The sequence below is a fragment of the Rattus norvegicus genome, chromosome 13 (genome assembly GCF_036323735.1).
Source record: "Rattus norvegicus strain BN/NHsdMcwi chromosome 13, GRCr8, whole genome shotgun sequence".
Lineage (NCBI taxonomy): Eukaryota > Metazoa > Chordata > Mammalia > Rodentia > Muridae > Rattus > Rattus norvegicus.
Window position 1 is genome coordinate 88,313,013 of NC_086031.1, and position 24,028 is coordinate 88,337,040.

At 46.7% G+C, this 24,028-nt stretch overlaps 2 protein-coding genes across 3 annotated transcripts in view; both read right to left on the reverse strand.

Annotated features, from left to right (window-relative positions):
* Window positions 1-1,722: 1,722 nt before the first annotated feature.
* Window positions 1,723-3,342, reverse strand: Ackr1 (atypical chemokine receptor 1). The gene is made up of 2 exons (NM_001398729.1): window positions 3,212-3,342; window positions 1,723-2,767 (listed from the first exon to the last, which is right to left on the reverse strand). Exons 1-2 carry the CDS (start codon window positions 3,230-3,232, stop codon window positions 1,820-1,822), a joined length of 969 nt encoding a protein of 322 aa, NP_001385658.1. The 5' UTR covers window positions 3,233-3,342; the 3' UTR covers window positions 1,723-1,819.
* A 769-nt stretch (window positions 3,343-4,111) lies between these two features.
* Cadm3 (cell adhesion molecule 3) overlaps window positions 4,112-24,028 on the reverse strand; it is a 32,595-nt gene continuing 12,678 nt past the window's right edge. The window contains exons 2-10 of one of the 2 annotated variants that reach the window (NM_001412817.1): window positions 18,517-18,618; window positions 15,946-16,086; window positions 15,277-15,429; window positions 14,456-14,593; window positions 13,788-13,958; window positions 11,316-11,406; window positions 10,703-10,872; window positions 7,705-7,830; window positions 4,112-6,958 (exon numbers count right to left, since the gene is read on the reverse strand). In NM_001412817.1, coding sequence (NP_001399746.1) covers window positions 6,840-6,958; window positions 7,705-7,830; window positions 10,703-10,872; window positions 11,316-11,406; window positions 13,788-13,958; window positions 14,456-14,593; window positions 15,277-15,429; window positions 15,946-16,086; window positions 18,517-18,618 — 1,211 coding nt within the window. In that variant the 3' untranslated portion in view covers window positions 4,112-6,839. The remainder of the gene's footprint in view (window positions 6,959-7,704; window positions 7,831-10,702; window positions 10,873-11,315; window positions 11,407-13,787; window positions 13,959-14,455; window positions 14,594-15,276; window positions 15,430-15,945; window positions 16,087-18,516; window positions 18,619-24,028) is intronic. The other variant, NM_001047103.2, reaches the window with a different exon arrangement.

A 24,028-nucleotide genomic window follows, 5' to 3' on the forward strand; every position in this document is an offset into this window, starting at 1 on the left:
TCAAGGCACCCACCCAGGAAAATTCCCTGATCCTTTTGCACTCTCCAGCCTAGGATGCTTTAAGTCATCCCTGCCCCTTTCTTGTACTTTCCTCTCAGTCCTTAAACCCAGAAAGTCATGCATAGATTGTCAGGGAAGACAGTAGAAAGCATCTTTGATCATTAAATGGATTCAGACCAAGGTGAAATACCTGCTCAAGTTTCCCTGGGTGGGCTGGGGTCGAGTTGCAGGGACAAGCTCTTTGTGTGGTCTTTCGAGGGAGAAGATTAATTTGTTGGTGGTGAGAATGCTCCACGTGAGGGTCTTGCTTACTGTCCTCCTAACGACCACCCAAGCTTTGCTGAGTAGGGCATGAAGAAAACCCTCCAAAGTCTCAACAAGCAGACAGAGAACCAGGCATGTGTAGGGGACAAATTTCCTAGGATACTAGAATGTATAAGAGAAGGAGAAAAGAGGCTGGCATAGGGTAGAGGCTTCTTTTGAGAGCTTGGTTTTGTAAAGGAAACTTGGGCAATTCCAGTCCGAAGATGAATTGGATCAAGGTGTCTTCCTTTCAGATGCTCCACCATTAGTTACATCATGATCTATTCCCTCTATATGCCACACACAGAAAGGCTATACACAAACACCACCATGAACAAACTTACCGATTAAGGATTTTTGTCCTCAAACTCTGAATAGGGGCAGCACAGAATTAGTTAGGAAGGGGCCTCTGTAAGAGTTTTGTGCACACACACTGGTCTGTGTACTGCAGAAAATGACGGAGACGCAAGCTCATGCGTAGACACATTTCACTGCTTGCATGCATCTATTATAACATGGAAATGGGTCCTAACAGATTGAGAGACAGATGTACAGAGGCACACACACACACACACACACACACACACACACACACACACACACACACATATGGGGGATAGGGATCATGATAAATAAAAAACTTGCCAGAAGACACACACATGTATGTCTATGCATGCACATTCACAAACTCATATTCGCTCAAGTGCACATACATTCTCTCTCTCTCTCTCTCTCTCTCTCTCTCTCACACACACACACACACACACACACACACACACACACGAGAGTGAGTAGGAGGTTGTCCAGGTCGTGATGAAGAGTTAACTTGCCAAGGACAGCCTCTAGGGAGCATTTTACACTATTTTGATGTATGCCCTAGATCGGGATATAGTAAACATCACTGGCCAAGGTGACTGGCAGCCCTGGTAGGGCAGCTAATCTCCAGTATCCTGGGGCATGCTCCTTTCATTTTCTATCACCATTCTGACCTCCAAACAAAGCCAGAGAAGACGAAGATGACAAGGAGCAGTCGGAAGGGTCAGACAGGGGAGCAGGTAGGGCTATTGCCTTGGGCTTTGCTGCCTGTCACTCATTGCTCTTTTTCCTGCCTTGGTTTCTCTGCCCATTCCACTTGTTTTCTGTAATGGGTTCCCTTTTGTGTGCTTGTCAAGCCTTGCCATCTAGTTGAGAGAGTTCATCTTCTCCTCTCTTCCTATTGTTTTTCTTCTCTAGTTCCGTAAGAAGACAATAATCACTCACCTCCAGAGAGCATCTGTATTCCTGAGGATGCTAATCCACCATTCTCTTTCTTCCTCCGGGACAGCTCTAGGGACAGGAAAGTAAGGCAGGCATTGCCCTCCTATCCCTCAGTGGTCTTTCTCCTTCTCTTAACTCCAGACAAAACAAGAAAGCACCCACTTCACAAAAGCAGTATAGACTTTAATTTAAGTTGACATGTGGGGAAGAAAAAAAAAACAAACTACGAGTTGCCTGCAAGGGTATCCATTTGAGAAGCCTATCTTGCAGGGAGGGACAGAGAGGGCAAGGATCTACGGGTGGTCTGGTGGCAGAACAAGGCCAGAAGCAGTGGTGTAGCCACACAGTGCAGCATAGCCAGGGCTTCCGCCACGTCCAGCATCACGTCAAGCATCTTCTGGGATTGACATGTTTGCAAAAGCATGGCTTTTGACCTCACCAAGGCATCAAACATGAGAACCATCCCATGAGGCCACCAGAAAATGAACCAGAGCCACAGGACACTAACCCAGGGGCCTGGCCCCTTGCCCAATGCTGTCTTCAGCCCCTTGGCTGCCAAAAGAGTCAGTGGCAATACCGTGAAGATGGTAAAACAGATGGCAGAATGTATGTACTTCAAAGTTTCCAGATTCCTATAGGATGGAAGGGTGCAGAGGCCATCATAAACATCACTGGCCAGGGCGACTGGCAGCCCTAAGAGAGCAGCTGCTCCCCAAAGTCCTACAGTGAGTCCCAAGGTGAGGCCAGGGATTTGAACAATATTCAGGCTGGGGTTGAGGAAGACATAGCATCCTATGAACAGAGCCTGAGCAAAAGCAGCAGTATACCAGGCCCAGTAGCCCAGGTTGCACAGGGCTGTACTATGGGCACTGTACAAGCCTGGTGCCAGGATGGTCACCGAAATGCTAAACAGGGCACTGCCCACTGCTAACTGTGCCAGAATGGGCCAGCTGGGGCAAATCTGCCAGTGGAAGAAAGGTCGGAGAATTGTGAAGAGGATGCCGCCACTTGCCAGCAGGCCCAGGACACTGGTGAGAATGAAGAAGGGCAGGGAAGAACTGTCAAGCAGGTTACAGGAGTAGCAGGGAGCCGCTCCTGTCAGGTTGTAGTCATCTGTGAGTTCATAGGAGGCGTTATCTTCATACGAATAATTCCAGTTTTCGAACGTAAACTGAGTTCTGCTGTTGTCTACTGAAAAGCGTTCCACCTACAAGGTACACCCAGAAGGGACAGTCAGGGCATCTAGCACCTCAATCAAGAGGCTGGGGTAGGAGCAGAAGGGGTACTTGGGTTTGGAGAACAGGGGATCTGCCTGCGGGACATGGATGCAGTGAGCATGGTGAACAAGAAAGCTGAGGGGGAGCCTGAATGGACAGAGCCACAGAGAAACCCAGTCAGAGTTGTGTAGAGATTTAAAAGAGCAGATGGATGGAGGGAAGGTGGGGACAAACCTGCTGGGACTGCCTGAAAGACGGAGAGAGAAGAAATAGGGTGGGAATGAGAAATGGGAAAGGAAGGGAAGAGATTTTTGAAACTGAGAACAAAGAAACATGAGGGATTATGAGAAAAGAGAGGTCTAAAATCCCGAGAAGGAAGTAGAAGGAGCAGCAGGACAGGGGCGAGGGTAGTGAACCACGCTCCCCACACTCACCGGGTGCAGACAGTTCCCCATGGCACTGCAGGCTCAGGGCAGCAGAGCAGCAGAGTACAGGGTCTGGACTCTGTCAGCAGCTGTGGCTCCAAGATAAGTGCCCAGGGCTAATGAACTCTCTCAGGTTCTAGGCAGAGCCAGGGTGTGTGTGTGTGTGTGTGTGTGTGTGTGTGTGTGTGTGTGTGTGTTCAGGGTCACACTCAGGAAGTTCAAGCTCACACCCACTGCCTTCTTAAACCTTGGGCTAGCATAGGGCACTGTCCTGGAGCTTCCTGTTTTGAAGTTGGATTTGGTTGGTCAGAATGACCTCAGGAAAAGAACATGGTGAGGTCCACAAAGAGGGGAATTTTCTCAAAGGTGGCAAAGAAGAAACCAAGGCTCTTTCCAGCAACGGAAGGATAAGGGGCCAGGGGTGACTTGTGAAGCAGAGATAAGAGAGGTGCTGGGAAGTTGGAGTAACCAGGCATCTGATGACTCTCTCTGTTCTCTATTCCTTTGAATGAGATCCAAGGAAAGAGTTCAAATGTTCCCCTGTTTAGGGTAAGGTGTGGTAATGGTATTTGGTGTTGGCTCTGTCCAGACGGAGAGTGGGCATTTACTTGGAGGTGTGGCAGCATGCGTGGAGGAATGTACATATTTATCTGTGTGTCTGTGTTGGGTATCAGTGTGGTCCCATCTGAATGCTCGATGCTGGGTGGTGCCTGGGTGTGTGCATTGCTATCTTAGAGGTATGGGCGCTTCAGTGTAAGAGGAAGAGGCCTGGAGGCCTGTCTAGACTCTGTAAAGACTCTTCTTTAGGGAGCAATTGGGCATTTGCCTTACCACCTATGGACTCAATGAATGTATGTCTCTCACACCAAGCAGAACACATGGTCTGACGCATCAAAATAGGCTCTGTGGGACCATGGGACAGCATACTTTAATGTGAGACTCTAGCCCACTGGGTAATCTCTATTCATATTCTGTTGTGAGACACACAGACTGTGAGAATGCTTCCTTGACTTGGCAATAGGTAAAGTTTCTGGAGGGAGGTAGAAATGGTATTTCTCTGGCCAGGAGAAATGCAGGATACATGTTCGGTAGGTGGATTCCCATTAACCCTCTCAGATTGACGTGTAGAAGGATCAGTACCCAGGTCTAATTTCAGGTGCATCGGGAGGGAGCTAAAAAGAGAGTTTGGCAAAAACTGGTGATGCTCTCCTTCCTGGAGGGCTTTGCTCAGGTCTTCACCTCCATCACGGTGGTGGCCAGCATGGCTGGTCAGAGGGTAACAGGGTAGCAGTCAGATGACATGCTTTAAATGTAAATATTCTCTGGGAAGCAAATTACTCAGATACTCTGTCCCTTGATTCCACATACAGATGCCCCACAGAGTGGCATGGCGAGGACCCTTTGAGTGCCAGGTGCCGGGGACATGAGGTCAGCCCTTATTTACATGCAGCCCAGCCAGCAGTGAGAGTAGCAAAAAGAGGCAGCCTGACCACATGGGATAATCCAGATATATTGAGGGTGGTCCCTCTGAGATTAGCACAGGAGAGTTAGAAAGATTATAAAGATACACGATCCCCTCCCTGCTCCCTTCTCCCACCCCCACCCCCAGACAGACACACACTGCACGACAGCCCCTCTCCCCCCGCCCACCCGCCTGGTACAAATATGGCTTCTGTGTAATATGGACAGAGTGGTTCAGCTCGAAGAGGAAAAGTCGTTTTCCCAAAAAGCGGGTGCTGGGAGACAAGGAGCCCAGATAGGAGCCCAGCCCTGGGACCCAGGGCTCCCTTGCTGCTATAAGAGGAGAAGCCCTGGCTTAAGCGAGGGGCTACCTGGGGTGCCCAGGTTCCTAACCAGGGGCTGGAAGATTCACGAAGGTATTACCTGAACTGAAGGAGTGGGCAGACCTGCTGGATTGCAGCTGCCCCATTTTGCACACCTGTTGTCAGAGCAGGGAGGACATGCCGGAGGAGGGGGAGCATGATGCCAAGAGCATCCTGGGTCTAAGGGACAGGCCAGCCAGGATGGAGAAGGTGACCAAACTCCTCTCCACAGTAACCAGCTTGGCCATAAGAAGGAAGACGGTAAACCAAAAGCTGATGTGGGTACCCAGTCCTCTAGTCACTGGGTACTGAAGATGGAAACCCAGGGTCAGTGCCAGGGAGAAGGGTGCATAGCAGAGGCTGTGGCCCTGGCCCCGGCCCCATGGCTCAGAGATGGGAGGTCCAGGGAAATGTGGCGGATGCATGGTGTTTCAGAGAGGGACAAAATGCACAGCCCGGTAAACCACATCCTGGGACTCCTCTCTCTCAGACAGGCATTGAGAGTGGTCTGGAAATGACTTGGATGGAGCAGATCCCTACTGTCACAAACCCTGACTAGAAACCATCCACTCCCAAAATCCGCCTCTCATGTCCCATGCCCTGTCCACCCACCCAAGACCTCTGGTCCTTCTTCTCAATCCCTTTTCTTCTTGTTCACACAAACACACATGTACACACATCCATGCATACTTACACACACTTACACACACAAACACATACACATACACACACACCTGTACAGAGTTCACATTATTCCCTCGGTTTGGGCAGGAAACAGCTCACTGCAGTGAAGCTCCTTTTAGTAATTTTGTTGTCATGTCTGCCTGGCTGCTGAGGGAGGAGGGACCGAGGGCTGGCACAGGGAACAGGAGAGGGCACAGGGTGACACAGGGTGGAGGAGTAGTTGCTGAGCAATGCCATAAGAGGAGCGGTTGCCGTGCAACAGTCCAGGGGCTTGGGTAAGAGTGAGGGGCCCCTCTGAGGTGGGGGCAGCAGACGTTGTACAGGTCCACAGCTCCCTTCTCCACAGCTGCTGGAGCTGGGAGAGAAAGCTGAACTCTATTGTCCCCCAAGGGCAGATTCTCTTAAAGGAGCCTAGCTTCATTCATGTGGGGGGCAATGGGTGATCAGGGCTGTTTTCGCCACCCTCTCCGGATATCTACTCTCTCTGGGAGGAACATGTTGAAGCCCTGGATCCCTGTGTGGCTGCATGCTATCTCCAGATCATATCTCGAACACTCTCTTTGTTTCTTTCTCATGTAGTGGAAGAGAGGTGTCAGTATGACACCTGTCTCCCTGTCTGTAGTGCAGGGCTGGTAGGAGATGAGACACTACTAGGCCCCTACTTCCATTCCCAGGTTCCTTGGCGAACACATCTGCTGTAAAAATGGAAGGAGGGCTGTGTTAAGCCCCCACCAGCAAACCAGCCCCCGCTCCTCATTCGTTTCTAATCCCTCCAACTTCCTCCTCTGAACATTGCAGGTTCATTGCTCACCTTACCCCCATGGCCCCTGCCTCTCCAGCCTTGGAGACAGATTTGATTTGGGATTGTTACAAAAATAATAATAACCCAAACGCAGAGAAGCCACAAAAGGGGCTGAGGGCGACCCACCCCTCTCCCCCCGCCCTCCTCCCCCCCATTCCAAACCGAGTACAAAACCGCACCCAAAGCAGACATTCTGTACAGGGGGCTGGGTGGACTGGGGAGCAAGCGGGAGGGGCGGCCCTGGGGTCGCTCTGTACAAGTCCAGGTTGGTGACAGCCCAGCAGTCCCCATGGGGCTCCTGGGGGGCGCAGGAGGTGTGTGGGTGCCCCTAGATGAAATATTCCTTCTTGTCATCCCCGCCTGACTGCCCGCCTTCTGCGTTGATGATGGCCGTATCTGCATCTGGGGCGTCGTCGGAGCCCTTCGCTTCGTGTGTCAGGTACGTTCCTGTGTGGAGACAGAAGCTTCTCTTTTCAGAAGCCTCTCAGCCTCTGAAGTCCACCCTGCCCACTTTCCTATCCACCCACTCATACATTGCTCATCTCATCTTTCTCTTGCCTGGAGCTTTTTCTTCCACCCCACCTTCTCTAATTTGCATTTTGTTGCCAACATCCCTCACCTGACCCACCCCCCCTCCATGAATAATGAATCCTACTCTTAACTAAAATCTCATTTATAATGTAGGCAAGGGATAAAAGAAATGCGAGTATGCGTGCGTGCGTGCGTGCGTGTACAGAAGATATGACTTAGGCATGACACAGATAGGCTGCAAGTAATGACAGAATAAGAGGAAAAGTAAAAGAAAGAGAAAGGGAAATATATGGCAGCAAGGATGAAGAGTAAAGAGACGGAAGAAGGGTAAAGAAGCTAAACAGAGGGAAAAGAAGACAGGACAAGAAGAAAGGGGCTAGAGACTGATTCGCAGGGACCTGAAGGCAGAGTAGCAAGGAGCAGCTGGTTGAGTGGGTAGGTCTGATTGTACTTGGATGACTACCAAGTGATCAGGCTTGACTGTGGGGTTGCTGTCACGCAATGATCACAGCATTGGCATTGCAGGGGTTGGCTGTATTTTTCCCCTCAGACACCCGCAAGGGGCTGAATGAGTTTACAGGGCCATTTCTGAATCCCTCTTAACTGTCTGTCCTTCCCTATCTGATCTCCCCACCCACTCAAGTCCTTCTGACACCTCTGACCTTTGTGCCGGATCAAATAGTGTCCAAGGAAAATGAGCAGAATGAGCAGCAGGAAGACGATGAAAGCCACGATCCCTCCAATGATGGCGTGGTAAGTACTGGAGGATGAGGGCACTGGACTAGGGTCTGCAGGGAGGACAGACATACAGTTAGCACTGGGGAGGACGTTTACTTCAAATGCAATTTGGCCTGGGATATTCTTACAGAAGGAAAAAGACACCAACATGAGGAGGAACCAGGAGCTGTGTACAAGCACAATGGACATGCCCAAGTTAGTGTCCAAGTGGGCATCACCATGCTGGTAGCATAGTAATTGTTAAAGAAAATTAGTGTATTCACTGGGCAATAAAAAATACCAGTTCTCGCTGGACCATCCAAGTTGCTTTCTTGGCACCAAAGTTTGACCTTAATCAGGGGTCATTGCTTTAATGCCTATGACCAATATCAAAATTCTTTTCTTCCTGCCTCTTTTCCAACACACACACACACACACACACACACACACACACACACACACACATGTGTTTTCCTGTTCCATGATTATCACCATGTCTTCCTACATCCTGTCTTGGTATTGTGCACTAGTCCCTTTAAGGGATTTGGGGAAGAAAGAGTGAAAGTTGATGGATCCAAGGATTAAGCAAATGGGCAGCACCTTGCAGAGAAAATTCTACTGTCTCACCCTGTATAAGACTTGTAAGTTTTCCTAGAGAGCAATGCTACAGTCTGATGTGGATTAGGAAAGCATCTCCTTTCCTAGGATGAACTCAGGACTGCAATCTCCACCCCAGCATCCTTTTCCCAGCCTGGGTTGTGACCTATACAGCTGCCTTACCATGCAGTATTTGACATCTCTCTTTTCAGGTGTTTCAATCCTGATGCCTTTAGCTTCCCAGCCTCTACTCTCTTGAACATATGTTGGTTTATTTTTCAGTAATTTCTTCTTGGCAAGGAAGATTAGTGACCCAGTAAAATCCTGTCTTCTGACCCTTCCAAGGAAGGTGACCTTAGGGTTTCCTCTCCACTTTGACATCATCTAAAGGTTTGTGCAGAAGGCATGATTGGATTTCTCCCATGATTACTGATGTTCCTTTCATTAGATATACAAAAGTCACCATCTATAATAATGTGAACTGATCTCATAGGACAATGCAAACCGAAGATGTCAAAAAAGAAAGCCCCAACCTTTGTTGGAGACCCAAATATCTGAGGACAAGTGAACAAACCCAGAACAGTTGTGACGTGTCTATATTTATATAGCTACAGCTATACGTCACACACCCAAGGGAAAACTGCTGTCTTTCATGGACCCAGCTTGGTTCTTTCAGCCTCATTGACTCCTATACTTTTTTCTTCCCTACCTTATGTTTCCTCAGGCTTGACTGAGCCAGCTTTTTAGGTCCCTGCCTTTCTATTCCTGATTTGAAAGGAAAACATTTGTGCTTTGGTTGTTTTATGTTCTGCTTAGGAGGGTGGTGGCATGTGGCCCAGGTGTTCCACGGCCGCAGATGCGATGACATGATTTAGGGGAAGATTAGTGAAGAAACAGGAGACCTGGTCCACTGTGAAAATCAATCTTGGACATTTACTCGGGAAGCTATAGAAGTAAACCTTTCTTGGAGAAACACAGTCTTCCACTGTCAAAATGACCTCTGGGATTGTCGATAACCAGCCCCTTGCACACAGATTCCTGAAGAGGCTGCAGTAACTCCTTCCACCACCAGGCGTCAGCACTAGCAGCAAACCATCAACCTATTCTCCTGTAGCTTTTTAGTCCAGGGCTGGACACGCCTGTCCATAGGACAGGCATGAAGGGGAGTACTGGGAAGAAACCAAAGGGCTGATATTAGGATGGAAAGTTAATTAATTAATTAATTAAATATAATAAAAAAGATACCAATTACAGGGCACGACCTTAACTTTCATTCACTGCCATTTGCCATCAGAAATAATCAGGAGATATCTGAGGGGCTGAGCCTAGATCTCAGTGCCTTGTCATAGCAATCGAAATCTTGCACTACTACTATTGTTGTATTGAGGAATTTCCATGAGCTGAGAGGTTGTCTTTAGAGTCCTAATCATCAATGCATACATTCTGGTCCCAAGCCCTCAGGCTTTGGGTTTCTTTCTCATCCCTGAGATTCTGGGTTTTAGGTACCCCACTCCCTGCCTTACTGGGCATTTCGAATGAGAAGAGACCCTGAGTTTTCTTCAGGGTCTGATGATATTCAGGTTTGAATGTCTCTTTTGTCTTTGTATGGTATGCACATGTGTATGAACGTGCATGTGTACGCTATTGTCTGTGCATGTCTATGCACTTACTGTACAGGTCACAGGAATGCCATCTACCTAATTTATTGAACAGGATAATCTCTCATTAGCTGAGAGATCACCAAGTAGGCTAGGTTGCCTCTGCCTCCCTAACATTGAGATTGCAAATGTGAGTTACTGCACCTAGTTTTGTTTTACTGCAACTGGCTAACCTTACTTTCTATGTGTCTGGTGGCTCCAATTTTTTCGAGGCATTTCAGTAAAAGGCAATTCCCTGTCCCTTTGGGAGGGGTAGCATTAGAGAAGCAATTCTGACCACCCCTCAGCATAAGTACATGCTTGTTGCTTTTTTTTTTCTTGGCCAAACACGGGGTCTCGAGGAAAGAGACTGGAGGCAGCTTTCACACCATATCTAGTCCTGGAAGGAGGAGCTTAACAGCAAGAACGCACACTCTCAAGAGGAGCCTCTAAATGAAGTTGATATTCTCCCCATCAGATGATAAAGATGGTTCCAGAGGAGCTACTGCCTATATAGAGAGAGACAGTGGGAGCTTGTCTTTCTATTGATTAGGCATTGCTACACACTCCTCAAGCCTAAGTGCCATGCTTTCCAATAGTGGGTATTTTCCATCTATCTAACTACCATACAGAGTCTAGGTTTGCCATCAGGAGAACAAGAGATGACCAGAGAAAGAAGATGTGGGGTAGAGAAGTCGAGAATACTCACCGTTGACATTGAGAGTGAAGTAGGCTGTATAGCTGCCCATGTTGCTCGTGGCTGTACAGCCATAGGTGCCACTGTCACTTTTGTTCAAAAATGGGAAGATGAGTGCACTCTCTTGGGTCATCTTGAGGGGTGGCTCGCTGCCTTCTTTTACCCACACGTACTGCTGAGGGCTGTGGAGATAGAAAAGTGAGATACGGTTTGCATAGCCTTGACCAGAGGGCTAGAGGAATTAAAAATAAACTAGTATCAGGGAAATCAGAAGCTGCACAATGATGCTAAACTTCATTAAAGATGCTATATGGGCCAGAGAGTGGGCATTGGTGATGGTGTGGGGTATCAGTCTTGGGTGCAATTTGGAGGAGGTAGAGATGCTTTGACCCCTATCTGACTGTACCGTTCTTCCTTAGGGGAACCATAGGAACTGAACTAGGGGGTGTTCCAACCTCACTTCTGCTGCTTTGCAATGGAAATAAAGGAGAAATGTGGCTGAACAGTTAGGGGAGTAGGAGGTATGCCTCGGCGGGTATTGGGGTCCACGGAGGGAAGATGTGTGGTGAGAATGGTTATTTGAAAAGGTGGAGGGGTATCAGAGACCGAAGACTGCTCTTCTTACACTGGATTGCCACGCCCCTCACAATGTAACAACAGCTTCTGGCCTTCACGAGGATGAGCAGGTTCTGGCCTAATCATGGCTGTTGGTGTGTCTGTGGAAAAGTACATGATGTCAGCACAAAACTCCCCACTCTGCATAGGAGACCCTTAAAACCTTGAACTCGCCTGGTTACATGCTATTGATTCTATCTCCTGCCCCCAAAGTCTCAGAAGCCTGAAAGGCTATGAACAAGACCTCCTTCTTCCTGGATCTTGAGACAACAGATTGTGACTGCCATTGACTGAGAGCAACCTGCTGTAACTCAGCCTCTGAGCTCTGGCATTCCAACAAGGCTGCCCTTGGTGGGACATATAGGACATCTTTGCAGAGCTGAGGAGAATCCATGGTTTATTCATGCCTAGCAAAACTGCCTGGCACATAGACAGGACCTAATATGTATTTTTAAATGAACAAAGAAAGCGAACTTGACACTGACTGAGTTCATAACCTCTCTATTCCATCTACTCTGTGAGGGAGCTTTGGAGTGAAATCAATGCTTGAACACAAACCATCCCTTTGAACGGTCAGTCCAAACATGGAACGGCAGCACAGAAACAGTGAGGAGTGGGGGGGTCATATTTTGGCAGAGGGGGAAAAAAGCCTGAGACAATATAGATGGGTTTGTGTGGGAATAATGACATCTGTCATTGATGCCAAAAGGCTGCTTTGGAGACTGGGTCCAGATGGTGACTTAGAACAATGTGACCAGATGCTGGTTTGTAACCACGGATAAAGAGGCTGTGCTTTCCCTAAGGACAGAGCCAACCTTAACAAGCAGTTAATGAACATGCTTCAGTTAAATCATACAGGACAAAGAATGCCAGGCCAGGTGAGAGAATGGGTTTTCCAGGACTTCGAAGCTAAAGAGACCTCTAGCATAGGACCTGGAATGTAGCATTTGTTGACTGACTGCTGATCACAAGCCAAAGGACCCTAGAGAGTAACAGGCAGGTGGCCTGGTATCTAAGAGGGGACTCTTTTTTTTTTTTTTTTTTTGGTTCTTTTTTTCAGAGCTGGGGACCGAACCCAGGGCCTTGCGCTTCCTAGGCAAGCGCTCTACCACTGAGCTAAATCCCCAACCCCTTAAGAGGGGACTCTTGGCACTCCAATATCATAAAGTAGTCCCCAGTTATGGCCAGGGAACCAAGACTCAAGAGAACTGCCCGAGGTCCAGTGCCTCATGCTTGGAACTAATAAATACAGAAACACTTTACAATAACTTAGACCTCAAAAGTCTGTAGGTTTCTTTCATATCATTTAGTCTCAGAGTGGTCAGCCAGATTCATAGAGAGATCAAAGGCTTTGGTCAAGGTACATACAGCTAATATGTGTCTGTCCTGGCTAAAACGCTTGTCCTCAGCTGCCAATTGAGTGTCATTCAAATGGACCATGGTGCCATTCAAAATTGACTCATGTTAAAGTTTGAATAAATGGTCTAACTACTGATTAAATGGGCACTGAAGTTAGGAAATTAATCAGCTTGTGTCTTCCATAAGGAGATTAAAAGCTCTAGCTACTTTTTTTAATCCCCCAACCTTTTGGTAAATTGGGAAAAGAAAAGCATTATTGTCTATGCCTCCATGCTCAACGTCCATACTTCAATTATACCCTTGCCTTTTCATACATAACAGTTCCTTTGAAAAAGTCTTCAGATTTCCTCAGGTGAGAAACTCTCGAATATTCTGCCTTCTTCTTCAGGTATCCCCTACTATCTCAGGTATCTCAAAAGCAGTGTCCACGAGTAGGACTAAGAAGTGTGGAGAAAGGATGCAATGTTCAGTCAGAATCCCAAGTGGAGCTCAGAACCAGGGCACATAGAGAAGAGACTGGGAGGTAAAAGTCCTCAGAATGTTTCAGCACCAGAGAGGACTAGGCTTCTCTTCCACGCTCACCCTCCTGACATCACAGACTCTAAGAGTGTGAAGAGGCCATAATGACAGCCCTGTCCACCTTTCTCATGTAACAAACAAACAACCAAGATCAGTCCTCACACCACGCAAACAGCAGTTCGTGGACTGCAAACTGGTCACTATATCCAGACTCTGTAACTACATCCCAGGACTCTGGGTTTGTCACATTTGCCACCGTAGTTTACAGTCTAGAGCCGCACTCACCGGTTCAGCCTAAGGACTGGTAAACTCTGCCCGTGAGCCAAATCTTACCAGCTGCAAGCTTTTGTGAAGAAAGTTGCATTGGAATGTAGCCCAACACATTTGTTTACCCTTTGTCTGTGGCTCCTCTCCCGAAGCACGAAGCACGAGCAGACATGGAGACAAAGACCTTAGCTCTCCAAGCCGGCGCTGTTTACTAAAGGGCCTCTCTTCTGAAGCCTTGCTTGCTGCCTCGTGGCTTCATGTGCAGCCAGCAGAGCTTTGCTTTTCCTCACTGCCTACCTCACACCTGGTCCTTCTCAGCCCAAAGCCCATGACATACATAACACTTCAATGCGCTGAGAGGTGGATCTGTCAGCTCCCTTCAGAGATTCATGGTTCACAGAGCACACGACGTTTGCTCCATCATCATCCCGGGTAACCTGGAATGACACCGAGCTGCTCACAGTGAAGGTTTTCCCATTGGGATCTTCCTGGATTCGCGTCTGGTCCCCTGGAATGCAGAAACAGATAAATAGAAACATGTACAATATATGTATATATATATTATAATTATATAATTATATTATTATATTATATTATAATTATATTATTATAATTATATATATTATATATACATACTGGAAGTATACACAGACAGACTATATCTTCACATAGAGATACTGTCTGGACCCTTCAGATTCTGATGTTTTTTTTCCAGGAAATACTTAGAAAATCTTTGAAATGGGTAAGAATGTATGAAGAGAAGATAGAGCCTAATAAACACATGCCCATAGTGTGGCTGTCATTCATTTTCTTCACTTCCCCTATTTTTATATGTCTCTCTCTCTATCTCTCTCTTTCTCTCTCTCTTCCTCTCTCTCATACACACACACACACGCACACACACACACACACACACACACACACACACACACACACACGTCATATCTCAGCCACCCTCTCTCAGAACCACCTCATCCCTGTAACTCCAGAGCAGGAACTACTCACCGTGGAGTTCTTGGTCACCTTTTCTCCAGGCGAGCTGGGCTGCAGGTTTGCTCCCAGAAGACTGACAATTTAGAGTGGCTGTCTCCTTTTCCCGCAACGATGACTTATAACCAGTGATTATGGGTTTCTGTGGGATTCCTGCCATGCATAGGGGATGGCCAGGATAGGAAGGAGAGGCATCATGAAGTCACAGTTCAAACTCTGCCTGTTGGTATGTCCTCTACATGGATCAGAACATCTGAGCTTTACTTTGGTTTGGCAGGATGGAGAGAAGCACGAAGAGTCAACATTCTTGTTTATCTACTTCCTGAGTACAAGTCTTCCTTAGGAAGACTAAAGGGAGGAAGTGTGGTAGTGTAGAAAGGGTGGGGGGGCACACCTGAAGGAAGATAGTGACTGGATAGCCCAGAGAGCAGCTAGGGGTCGTTGCTGATAATGAGACGCTCAAGAGAGTAGAGATGGAAATTAGAATATAGGCTGAAGATAACTGTATTTTCAAACAACCAAAGAATCGTCTTGGAAACTAGACTTAGACATTGCACACAGATCTTGTATTTTCCCCATATAATTTTTGGAATGAAGTAGAAATGATTATTCTTTGCCCTAAATTACAAACTTTGTGTTTAAAGAATGCGGTTTGCTCCAGATCATACAGTAGGTGGTAGGTGCAGCAGATGAGAACTCTGTCTCCCTCCTATTTAAAGGGTCTTTCCTGATATTATTGGAGGCTTCCCTGGCTCTGGGGAGCTTTTGGGAGCCACTGAGGGGGGGTTGCTTGCAAAGCAGCGTGCTGTGGAGACATAGGGGTTTGGGAACCTCACCGAGCACAGTGACGAGGGACTTGGCGGTCCGCACAGGCATAGTGAAGATGGAGCATGTGTACTCGCCCTCGTCGGCCAGTGCCACGTTGCTGATGCTGATGCTGAGCTCATGCGGGGTGGAGCTAACCAGCTGAATCCGATTATCTCGAAGGGCTGGGGAAATCAGGAGAAATGAGAGTCAGGATTCTACCAGGATTTTGCATGTGTACCTTCCAATCCTGGGCTAATATCATCGAGGGGAAGCGATGAGTAGAGTGGTGGGGGTGGAGACCAAAGCAAGACAACCCACTTCTGAATTCGGATAGAAGCTTTCAGTGACTTCAATGAGCTACCAGTCGTAGTAGCTTCAGATACTAGTATTATAGTCTGTGTCTGGTGTAATTACTTAGGAGAGAACTGGGGTTGCCTGAAGTCAATTCTCGTGAGGGCTTCTTTGTGGGGGGTTGGGAGGATACTACTCCAGGACTCTATATAGACTATGCATGGCTGAGGCCAGAACTGTATTACTGGTTTTTCTCCCATAAACAACTAGGAGTCTACTGCTTTTTCAAATAACATACCTTGTGTTTCTTAGCCTCTGGACTACACAGAAAATTCCCATCAGCTTCTGCTGTCCCTTTTCCCCTAGCCCATAGCTCCTATAGAGAAAGGTCATTCGTGAGACATTACCTCTTTTCTCCCCAAAGTATAGAGTCTGCTGGGCAGGGTTAGACCACTGCAGAGATGAGTCTTCATGGTCTTTCACTTGGCACTTGAGCACTACTGTGCCACCAGCCACCACTGTTTCATCAGACGTCCAGGGCTGGCTATCTGCAGGGGTAGAGTAGAGTTAGTTTCCTGAGAAGCCCTGAGCATGTCCACCCATTACTGGGCCACCATCCACCTCATCTAATTCAGGCTATCCAAGACTCTGGTCTCTGTATTCTCTTGAGGCTTCATGAGTGAACAGAGGTAGTAGTGGCAGTGGAGGGGAGGCAGACCTGCTCTTCTCTTGCTTTGAATACACAGAAAGCTTCACCTCTTGTTGAATGTTGGATGAACTGACAGGGTCACAACCACTGAAAGGAAAAAGGCACCCATATCTGAACATACTACTCCACATGTGTCTCTATAGGTACAGTTCTGCCATTCATTGTTGAGAACACACACGCAGCTCTCTCCCATCCTATGTCTTGCCTTCCTGTTACCATCTATTATAAGAGCCAAACCAGTAGAAGCAATTATGACTAATAACCAAAACTGTAATGGAGTAATGCCTAAGCCAGCCCCTGGTGTGTACATTCATTTATACAAAGAAAGCAAAGCAAACAAAAACACAAATTAAAAAATGGAAACATTTTAGCATATTTTGCAATTTTTCTAGCATTTACTTCAATCCAATCATCAAATCTCTCACCAGCCTTTACCATTGTTGTTGGTTGTTGTGGCTGCTGTTGAGGCAAAGTCTTACTATGCAGTGCTGGCTAGCCTGGGACTTACTGTGCATTCAAAATGCTTTTAATTTGTCAAAGTCCATCTGCCTTGCCTTTCTAAGTGCTGGGATTATAGGCATGCAAAATAGAATCCAACTATGTGTTCTCTTTCCTGGTAGGTCTGCCTGTTTCCCCAACTACAAACCCAAGTCTTGATTCTGATATCATTTAAATAGTGAAAGACTAAAGTCTTCCTCTTAGTGTGCCTCAGTGTTTGGAATCCCTAACTCCTCACTCCTTAGAGAAATTCAACAAAACGCAAGCTCAACTGATAGAGTCCTTGCCTAGCGTGCATGAAGCCCTGGATTGTACGGACCCCCAGCACCACAGTGGCTGGTTGTGGTGGAGCGCACGCTATCCCATCACTCAGGAAATAGAGACAGGTGGAGCAGAAGTTGTAGGTTATCCTTGGCTATGTGCTGAGTTTGAGGCCAACTTGGACTGCATACACCCTGTGTCAAAAATGAGAGAGAGAGAGAGAGAGAGAGAGAGAGAGAGAGAGAGAGAGAGAGAGGGAGGCATGGAAGACAGGGAGAATGGGAGGGGGGGGGAAGGAAGGGAGGGGGTAAGAAATCCAGGGATTTTTTTTTTGATAAATCAATTGAATGCCAAATGAATCTTCTCCTAAGGTCTAGCTGTGAACCTCTCCAATGCTGACATCTGTTTCTGCCACCAGGCACTGTGCTAAAGTTCCCACAGCAAGGCTTCTGATTCCTAATATTGATTCCCTCATCTTCAAAATCACTCTCAGTGACCCAACAGCAGTGACCTCCTGAGAGCAAATCTAAAATAATCATCTCCATGCTCTGATCCAGGAGTGTCCAAAAGTCTGTTCTGTGTCACAGAATTCCACAACCAGCACTATCCACAGCTCCATAGGAACCCCGAACGCACACTTACCCCATGCTCTATAGAGTACTATAATGCTTTCTTTGTCAGAGACTTGACCCCTATTCTGCCCGCTTACTTCTTACTTTCCTAGTCCTGTGTTCCCAGGAAATACATCCTGCTTGATCTTAGGAGAGAGTGAAGGCCCACTGGAAATTATGCCAAGCAAGACACACCATTAAGGGCAGGAGTTCCATATTAGAGTAGGAAGCCTGATGGTTGCGACTGCCTAGAATTGTAAAAGCTGGAACTAAGGGAGCTCCCTCAATTCCCCAGGCACCGGCTACAAGGCAGCAGAGGTGAAGAGACCCCTAAGATCAGCTCACTGTTTCTGAACACCAGGATTATGTTCTGTCCTCCACACGGAGCTCTTCCGGTGGCGTTCTTCCTAAAGTGATCCTCTGAATGGAGACGTAAAACCTGTGATGGATTTTGAGATTTCTGTGTAGTCACTGAGCAAATTTAGAAGTGAAATTTTCCCAAATTTTCTCAATGGAGGGTGTCTGAGACTGCTCATTTGCAATAGCAGTATATCACTTTCCGCCCTCTAATCCCTTTGCCCTTGTCTCCCTTGAAGAATTCTTCTTTGCTAGCGCCTCTCCAGGACCTCTTTGTTTTGAGCAATCCACTCCTCTGGAGGCATTTTATTTTTGGAAAGAGGTGTAGAGTTACAGAGGTCTCTGTACCAGAGTGAGGGGGAGAGTCAGTGCATGGAGAAGTGGTGGCGGTGCAGAACTAAGATCTAGACGTCAAATGGGAAGGAGAAAGCTGTGTGGTGAAAGTGGCGTGAGAACATGGGGTGGGGTACCATGAGTGGGAGATGGTGTGAGGATGAGAGAGACATCTGTAGAACGTTGAGATGAAGGGCCTGGTTTCTCACCTTGACTGGCCAGCAGGTCAGGGTTGCTCCAGACTGTGGAGCTGAGGGCCTCCTCCAGTGGAGCCGGAGTTCCCAGCTCCAAATCCTGCTCCTGCCAGTAGCCTGGGGAGAGAATCTCCATCAAGGATGAGCCCTGTGCAAACTGCTATAGTTCGTGTCTACACTTTCATAGTGGGGGTGTGGAAGGGGTAGGCCCCTATGGAAAGGGGCTTCATCGGCAAACCTAAGGGAAAGTGAGACATTAGCAGAGTTCTGAGAAAGGAAACAACTTCTCTGATAAGCCATTTAAGGAGGATGCTAAGCTTCATCTGTCAATCACATAGTGTTAGAGCCAAAAAAAAAAAAAAAAAAAAAAAAAAAGACCATGGAGACCATTCGGTCCCATTTTCCCACCTCACAGATAAGGGCAAAGAGTCCCAGAAAAGATTGTGAGGGGTTCACTACTGGAAAAATGGAAAACCAAAAAAAAAAAAAAAAAAAAAAAAAGAAAAGAAATAAAGTCAAAACTTAAACCAAAAAACCAAAACACATTATAAACTCCTTATTCAGGATTCTTTTTTGTTATACCATATTATCTATTAACACAACAGCAGGTTTAAACATTAGAATGTATTTTCACATTTAATTCTTTCACTAAAGCTATAAAAATGGTGATGTCATTACTCCTATTTTGCCATGTGGAAGCAGAATGAAATGACTTGCCCAAAGCCATACAAATTAAGTAGACTAGAAGTGAAGTGCATGATTTCAAATCCGATGCTCTTTGTCCCAAGGTGAGACCCTCCTCAGGAAAGAAAGATCAACTTTGGGGCGGGGAGTCGCATTACAGATTTTCCGAGTGTAAGCTTCTATGAGACGTTCAGATCCTCTTTTAGTTTTCATGCTAGACTCCCAGGCTTCTGTCTCACTCAGCCTGTGCCTTCCTCAGATACCACCAAACCTTGTCACCCAGGCAAAGGTCACCACTTCTCTTAGAACTAGATCGCTTTTATACTCTACTGTGAAATACAGCGGTGTCTGGGGTTCACAGCCCCAAACCAAACAGAAAGCACAGAGGGACAAAGAACCCCGCTAACCACCTTCTCAAGATCTCCCGCCACAGAGTCCTAGAGTAGCCAATCACATCGCAAAATTTCAGTGAGATCATCAGCTGCTGAGGAAAATGGAATTGCTTCTTTTCCTGGGACAGCAGTGCAGGGAGAAGTTTGCCAGCCTTCCCAGCGTGAACAACCGTAAGTGTGTGGGGGGAGGAAGGGGGTGGCGGAGGGGAGGGGGCGGAGGGATAAGAAGGTGGAGGTGGGGCTAAGAGAGGGCAGGGGTGGGTGGGTTAAAACAAAAAGAAGAAACGGGACAGGACTAGGGAGAGAAGGATAAAAAGGGTAAGCAAGGTGGTGCGGAGAGAATAGAGAAGAAAAGGTAGCTTTGAAAAGGGGAGGAAGAGAGGGGGTGAGAAGGGAGAGGGGAAAGTGGGAGAGAGTCCTCACATCAGATAAAGCTCAAAGAAAGTTTCATGGGTGGGCTGGCAGCATTGTGAAGCCCCCCACGCCCACCAACACCTCCCCCTCTCCACTGCTTCTGGTCTGGCTCTCCCAGAAGACTGGTTAATTTACTTTGCTCTGAGCAAAATTGAGAGACAAGGTCTATCTCTAACAGGTAAAGAGTTGGGAGGTGGGGCAAAAACACTTGATGAAGACAGAGAAGAGAGACAAGGATGAGGGAAAGAAAGAGGGAAGAGCTCTCAATTCCAGCAGAGAGGCAGTCGGGGAGGTGCAGAGCCCTCATTTGGGGATGCTTTGTATGGACACCAAGGATGAGGATATCTGGACATTAGTGTTTCATATTATTTTTCAGGTTATGTTTTAGAGTGTGCTGTGTCAGTACCAAATAGGAAACAGGATTGGTTTTACTGGAGCATGGGATGCTGGAGGAACAGGGAGAAACCAGGTAAGGGGTCTATGATCCCTCATACAACACAGGTATGCAGAAGACAGTCTAAGAACTACTAAACAGACTTATTCAAATAGGCCAATGAAATAGCCTTGTCATACTTCAGTGTGGGACTTCCAGATTGCAGAGTGCATTTTCACCCATGGTGTCATTTTATCTCGAAACAATCGCAAGGGATAGGCAGCCAGGCATAATCCCTTTTAAAGCTGTCATCCAAAGAGGCTCCTTGGTTCACCTAAAGGAACCCAAATCCTTTCCTGCCCCCTTCAGGGGCTCCCCTGCTTTCAACAGCCTGAGCATTTCCACACACTGCAGTGTTGTGTGTTTGTTCCGTTACCAGGCTCCTCATGTAAACTCTGAGCTGGTTAAGAGCAGACAGGCTACCATTTAAATCTACATTTCCGTAACACTCCCATCCCCGTGAGCTCGTGGTGCTTGTAAGAAGCCTGGTACTTTGCCACCTCCACACCAGGCTGTCCACACTGCTCCTCAGGCAGAGTCTGTTTCTAGTCTCCACTCTTGCCTCTGTCCTTTGTCTGCATCTTCCTCCGTGGCTATTTTCTTTGCTCAGACCTATCCATTAGGGTGTCCAGAGGCTGAACTGTCCAGAGGCAAAAGGCAATGAATAACTTCCGGTAAATGGCATGTTTGGGATGTGCATGATTTATGGCCTCTGTGCATTTGCAGGGTTCTCTTCAGATTGTAGAGTTTTAGGGAACTACTCAGGATGTGGCTGGGGCATCACTCCCCGTTCTGTGGGGTATGTGTGGCCTATCTGCTAATCCTGGAACGTACTTGTGATCTCGTGTATCTTGGGAACTCTGCTAATATGTCTGAAAGTTACCCAGTTTGACGAAATTGCGGACTGCTAGTGATATGTTCTGAGTGGCCATTCCTGTGGGAGCAGGTGAGTGCTGGCGAGTCTATTGTCAGGACCGTGGATAAGTAGCACAAGTTGTAAGGCAGTTTGTGAAAAGCTTGAACTATCTTTGGATTAAAATTGTGCCAGTCATTTATGACATCACCATGATTTCCCTCAAAATGTTTGGACAGGAAAGAGAAGAAGCTGAGGCGTATTCTAAAAGGGACATATGGACTTAGTGGAGTTAGTAAGGATTCTACTCAGGGACTGTGGAAGGAGCTGCTAGCTCCTTCTGGGGAGGGCCATGAAGGAGAGCTCCAGTCTTGAAGGCAGTGTAAGTGTAAGTTGGGGGATGTCGGTCTCACTAGTCAGTCACATGGTTATCTGCTCACAAAACTTTTGTGACTTTCTATTTTAATCATCTCTCTCTCTCTCTCTCTCTCTCTCTCTCTCTCTCTCTCTGTGTGTGTGTGTGTGTGTGTGTGTGTTGTATGTTGTATGTGGGTTTGTGGGTTCATGAGTATATGCCTACATAGGCATGCAAGTGTGCATATGGAAGTCAGAAGGTAACAACATGTGTCTTCCTCACTCACTCTCCAGTTTATATTTTAATTTTTTAAAAAAATTTATTTGCGTGTGTGCATGTGTGTGCATGCTTGCGTGGGAGTTATAGGACAACCTGCAGGAGTCAATTACCTTCTTTCACCATAGCAGTCCTGTGGATTGAACTCCAACTCTCAGCCTTGGCTAGTAAGCTAGCTCCTTGACCGTCTTCCCTGTTCTTTACCTACACTCCTAGACGGGTATCCACCTGCCTCTGCAGTCATGGTGCTGGGTGTTTAGATGCGTGCGACCATGCCAAGCTTTTTACATGAGTGCCGGAAATGTGAATTTAGGTTTATAGCAAATACTTTACTGAGGCATAACCCCATCAAGACTTTACATTTTTCTGCAGATCACACCCAGATTGCCTAGCCTTGTCTTCAAGGTCATGCATCGTTTGATGTCAACCCATCTGTCAACTTTGTCCCATTTACTGATCACCCATTCTAGACACAGCAGCAATTTAGAATTTCATTTAAAGTATTTTCCATCCTGGATCCATTTCCTTTTCTCTCATAACTTGATTCTAATGTTGTTCACTCATCTCTATGGTCTAGCCTTTAAGCCTACTTTATGTAGCTCTTCTTTCAAGACTATCATCTTGGTGGTCCCAGATGGGAACTGTCCCCATATTTCTGAGTTGCACTGCATTCTCTGCCTTTCTTATACGATGTAGCACTTTCTTCCCTGCATTGCAAGTTGGGCTCGTTCCTAAATCATAAAGATCCTACGAGAACAGTTGATATCTGAATCATCTTAGCATCAGTACTAGCCCTAATACAGCATATTGCACATAGAAGGTGCTTAATAAATATTTATTTATTAAGTGAATCAGATACTGAGTGTCTTCTGTTGTGAGAACCGAGCTCAGAATCTGTTAGTGCAGAGAAAATAGCAAATCCAAAAGCACAAGTAGGCTAAAGAAAAGTGTGGAGTACCTAGACGTAGCGACTGGAGATCTATAAGGCAGGGCTTGATATTTATAAAGCCCTCTAGTGTTAACTTCAAGATTCAAGTTAAGAGATCTGTGGGCAGCACTCCAGACAAGCTCACTAGGGAACTATGTGACTTATCTAGTAAGGGTTAGGATGGGACAAGCTTTAATCATAGGTCTCTTTGGCCATGAAACCCAAGCTTTCTGCTTCTTCTCATGGTACTGCCTGCCTCAGGAGGTGGAAGCATGCATTTTATGTGTGGTGGTGATAGGTTAGGATTAGGAGAGGGAAGACTCTTTTACGTGGCTGGCTAGGGACAGTTTACCTCAATAATGTTTGAAGCTCTCACCGGCAGAATAATAAAACTCATAGAGTAGCAGGCTAGCGTGGGTACATGTGCTGGTGGTGGTCCTGGTGTTGTGATGGCCATCCAGTGAATTATGGTTTTAACTGGATTTTATAATTCGTCTTCACTCCATACTTGGGGGTATATTTTGTCTATCCCTAATTTTTCTATAACATGGTACCATTTGGTTAACCAAACAATAGATGAGTTTATTTAAAACTGTTGACAAAACTTTATGTTTTCATCACATTCTAGAACCTTGGCTAAAAGTAAAAATGTTGTCTTTCAGGGTGATTCTGAATTCTTATTTTTATTTACCTGTGGGTTCTGATATCCTTAGAGTTCTTACCATTTTAAAGGACAAAATAATCCTTTCCCCTACCCTGGTTTCCTTCTGATTGATTGTTCTTATTGGGAGGAGCATGGGCAGGGATTTCAGACTTAATAACGAGTATCTACAAAGCATGCATTGGCACTGGTGACTCAGTTTTTCGCTGCAAACACAAAACCTCACACATAGTACGGGCTCAATAAATATTTATTGAATAAATAAGTGAGTTACTCAAATGAATAAAAACATATTATGTCTGCACTTGAAGTGACTGGTAGGGAACGCTATAAGAGTATGTCACCATCACCCTTGACTGCTTGGTTTATGTATCTCCCCTGTCTTGTTTGCTCTGAGGATCCAGAATGTATGGGTAGAGCTATTAACAGTGTCATGGGTACACATTTGGAGTGGTGGGAGAAAGGAACCCGCTCTGGTCTTCGTGATATCAGCTGGACGCCTGAGTGCTTGTGCCTAGAGCCCCCGTTCCC

What these genes read in the sequence shown, in the direction of transcription:
- Ackr1 (NM_001398729.1), bottom strand. Translation starts at nt 3,232, where the DNA reads ATGGGGAACTGTCTGCACCCG. An exon ending in TGGGGAACTGTCTGCACCCG is followed by an intron (nt 2,768 to 3,211) that starts GTGAGTGTGGGG and finishes TGTACCTTGTAG; the next exon opens with GTGGAACGCTTTTCAGTAGA.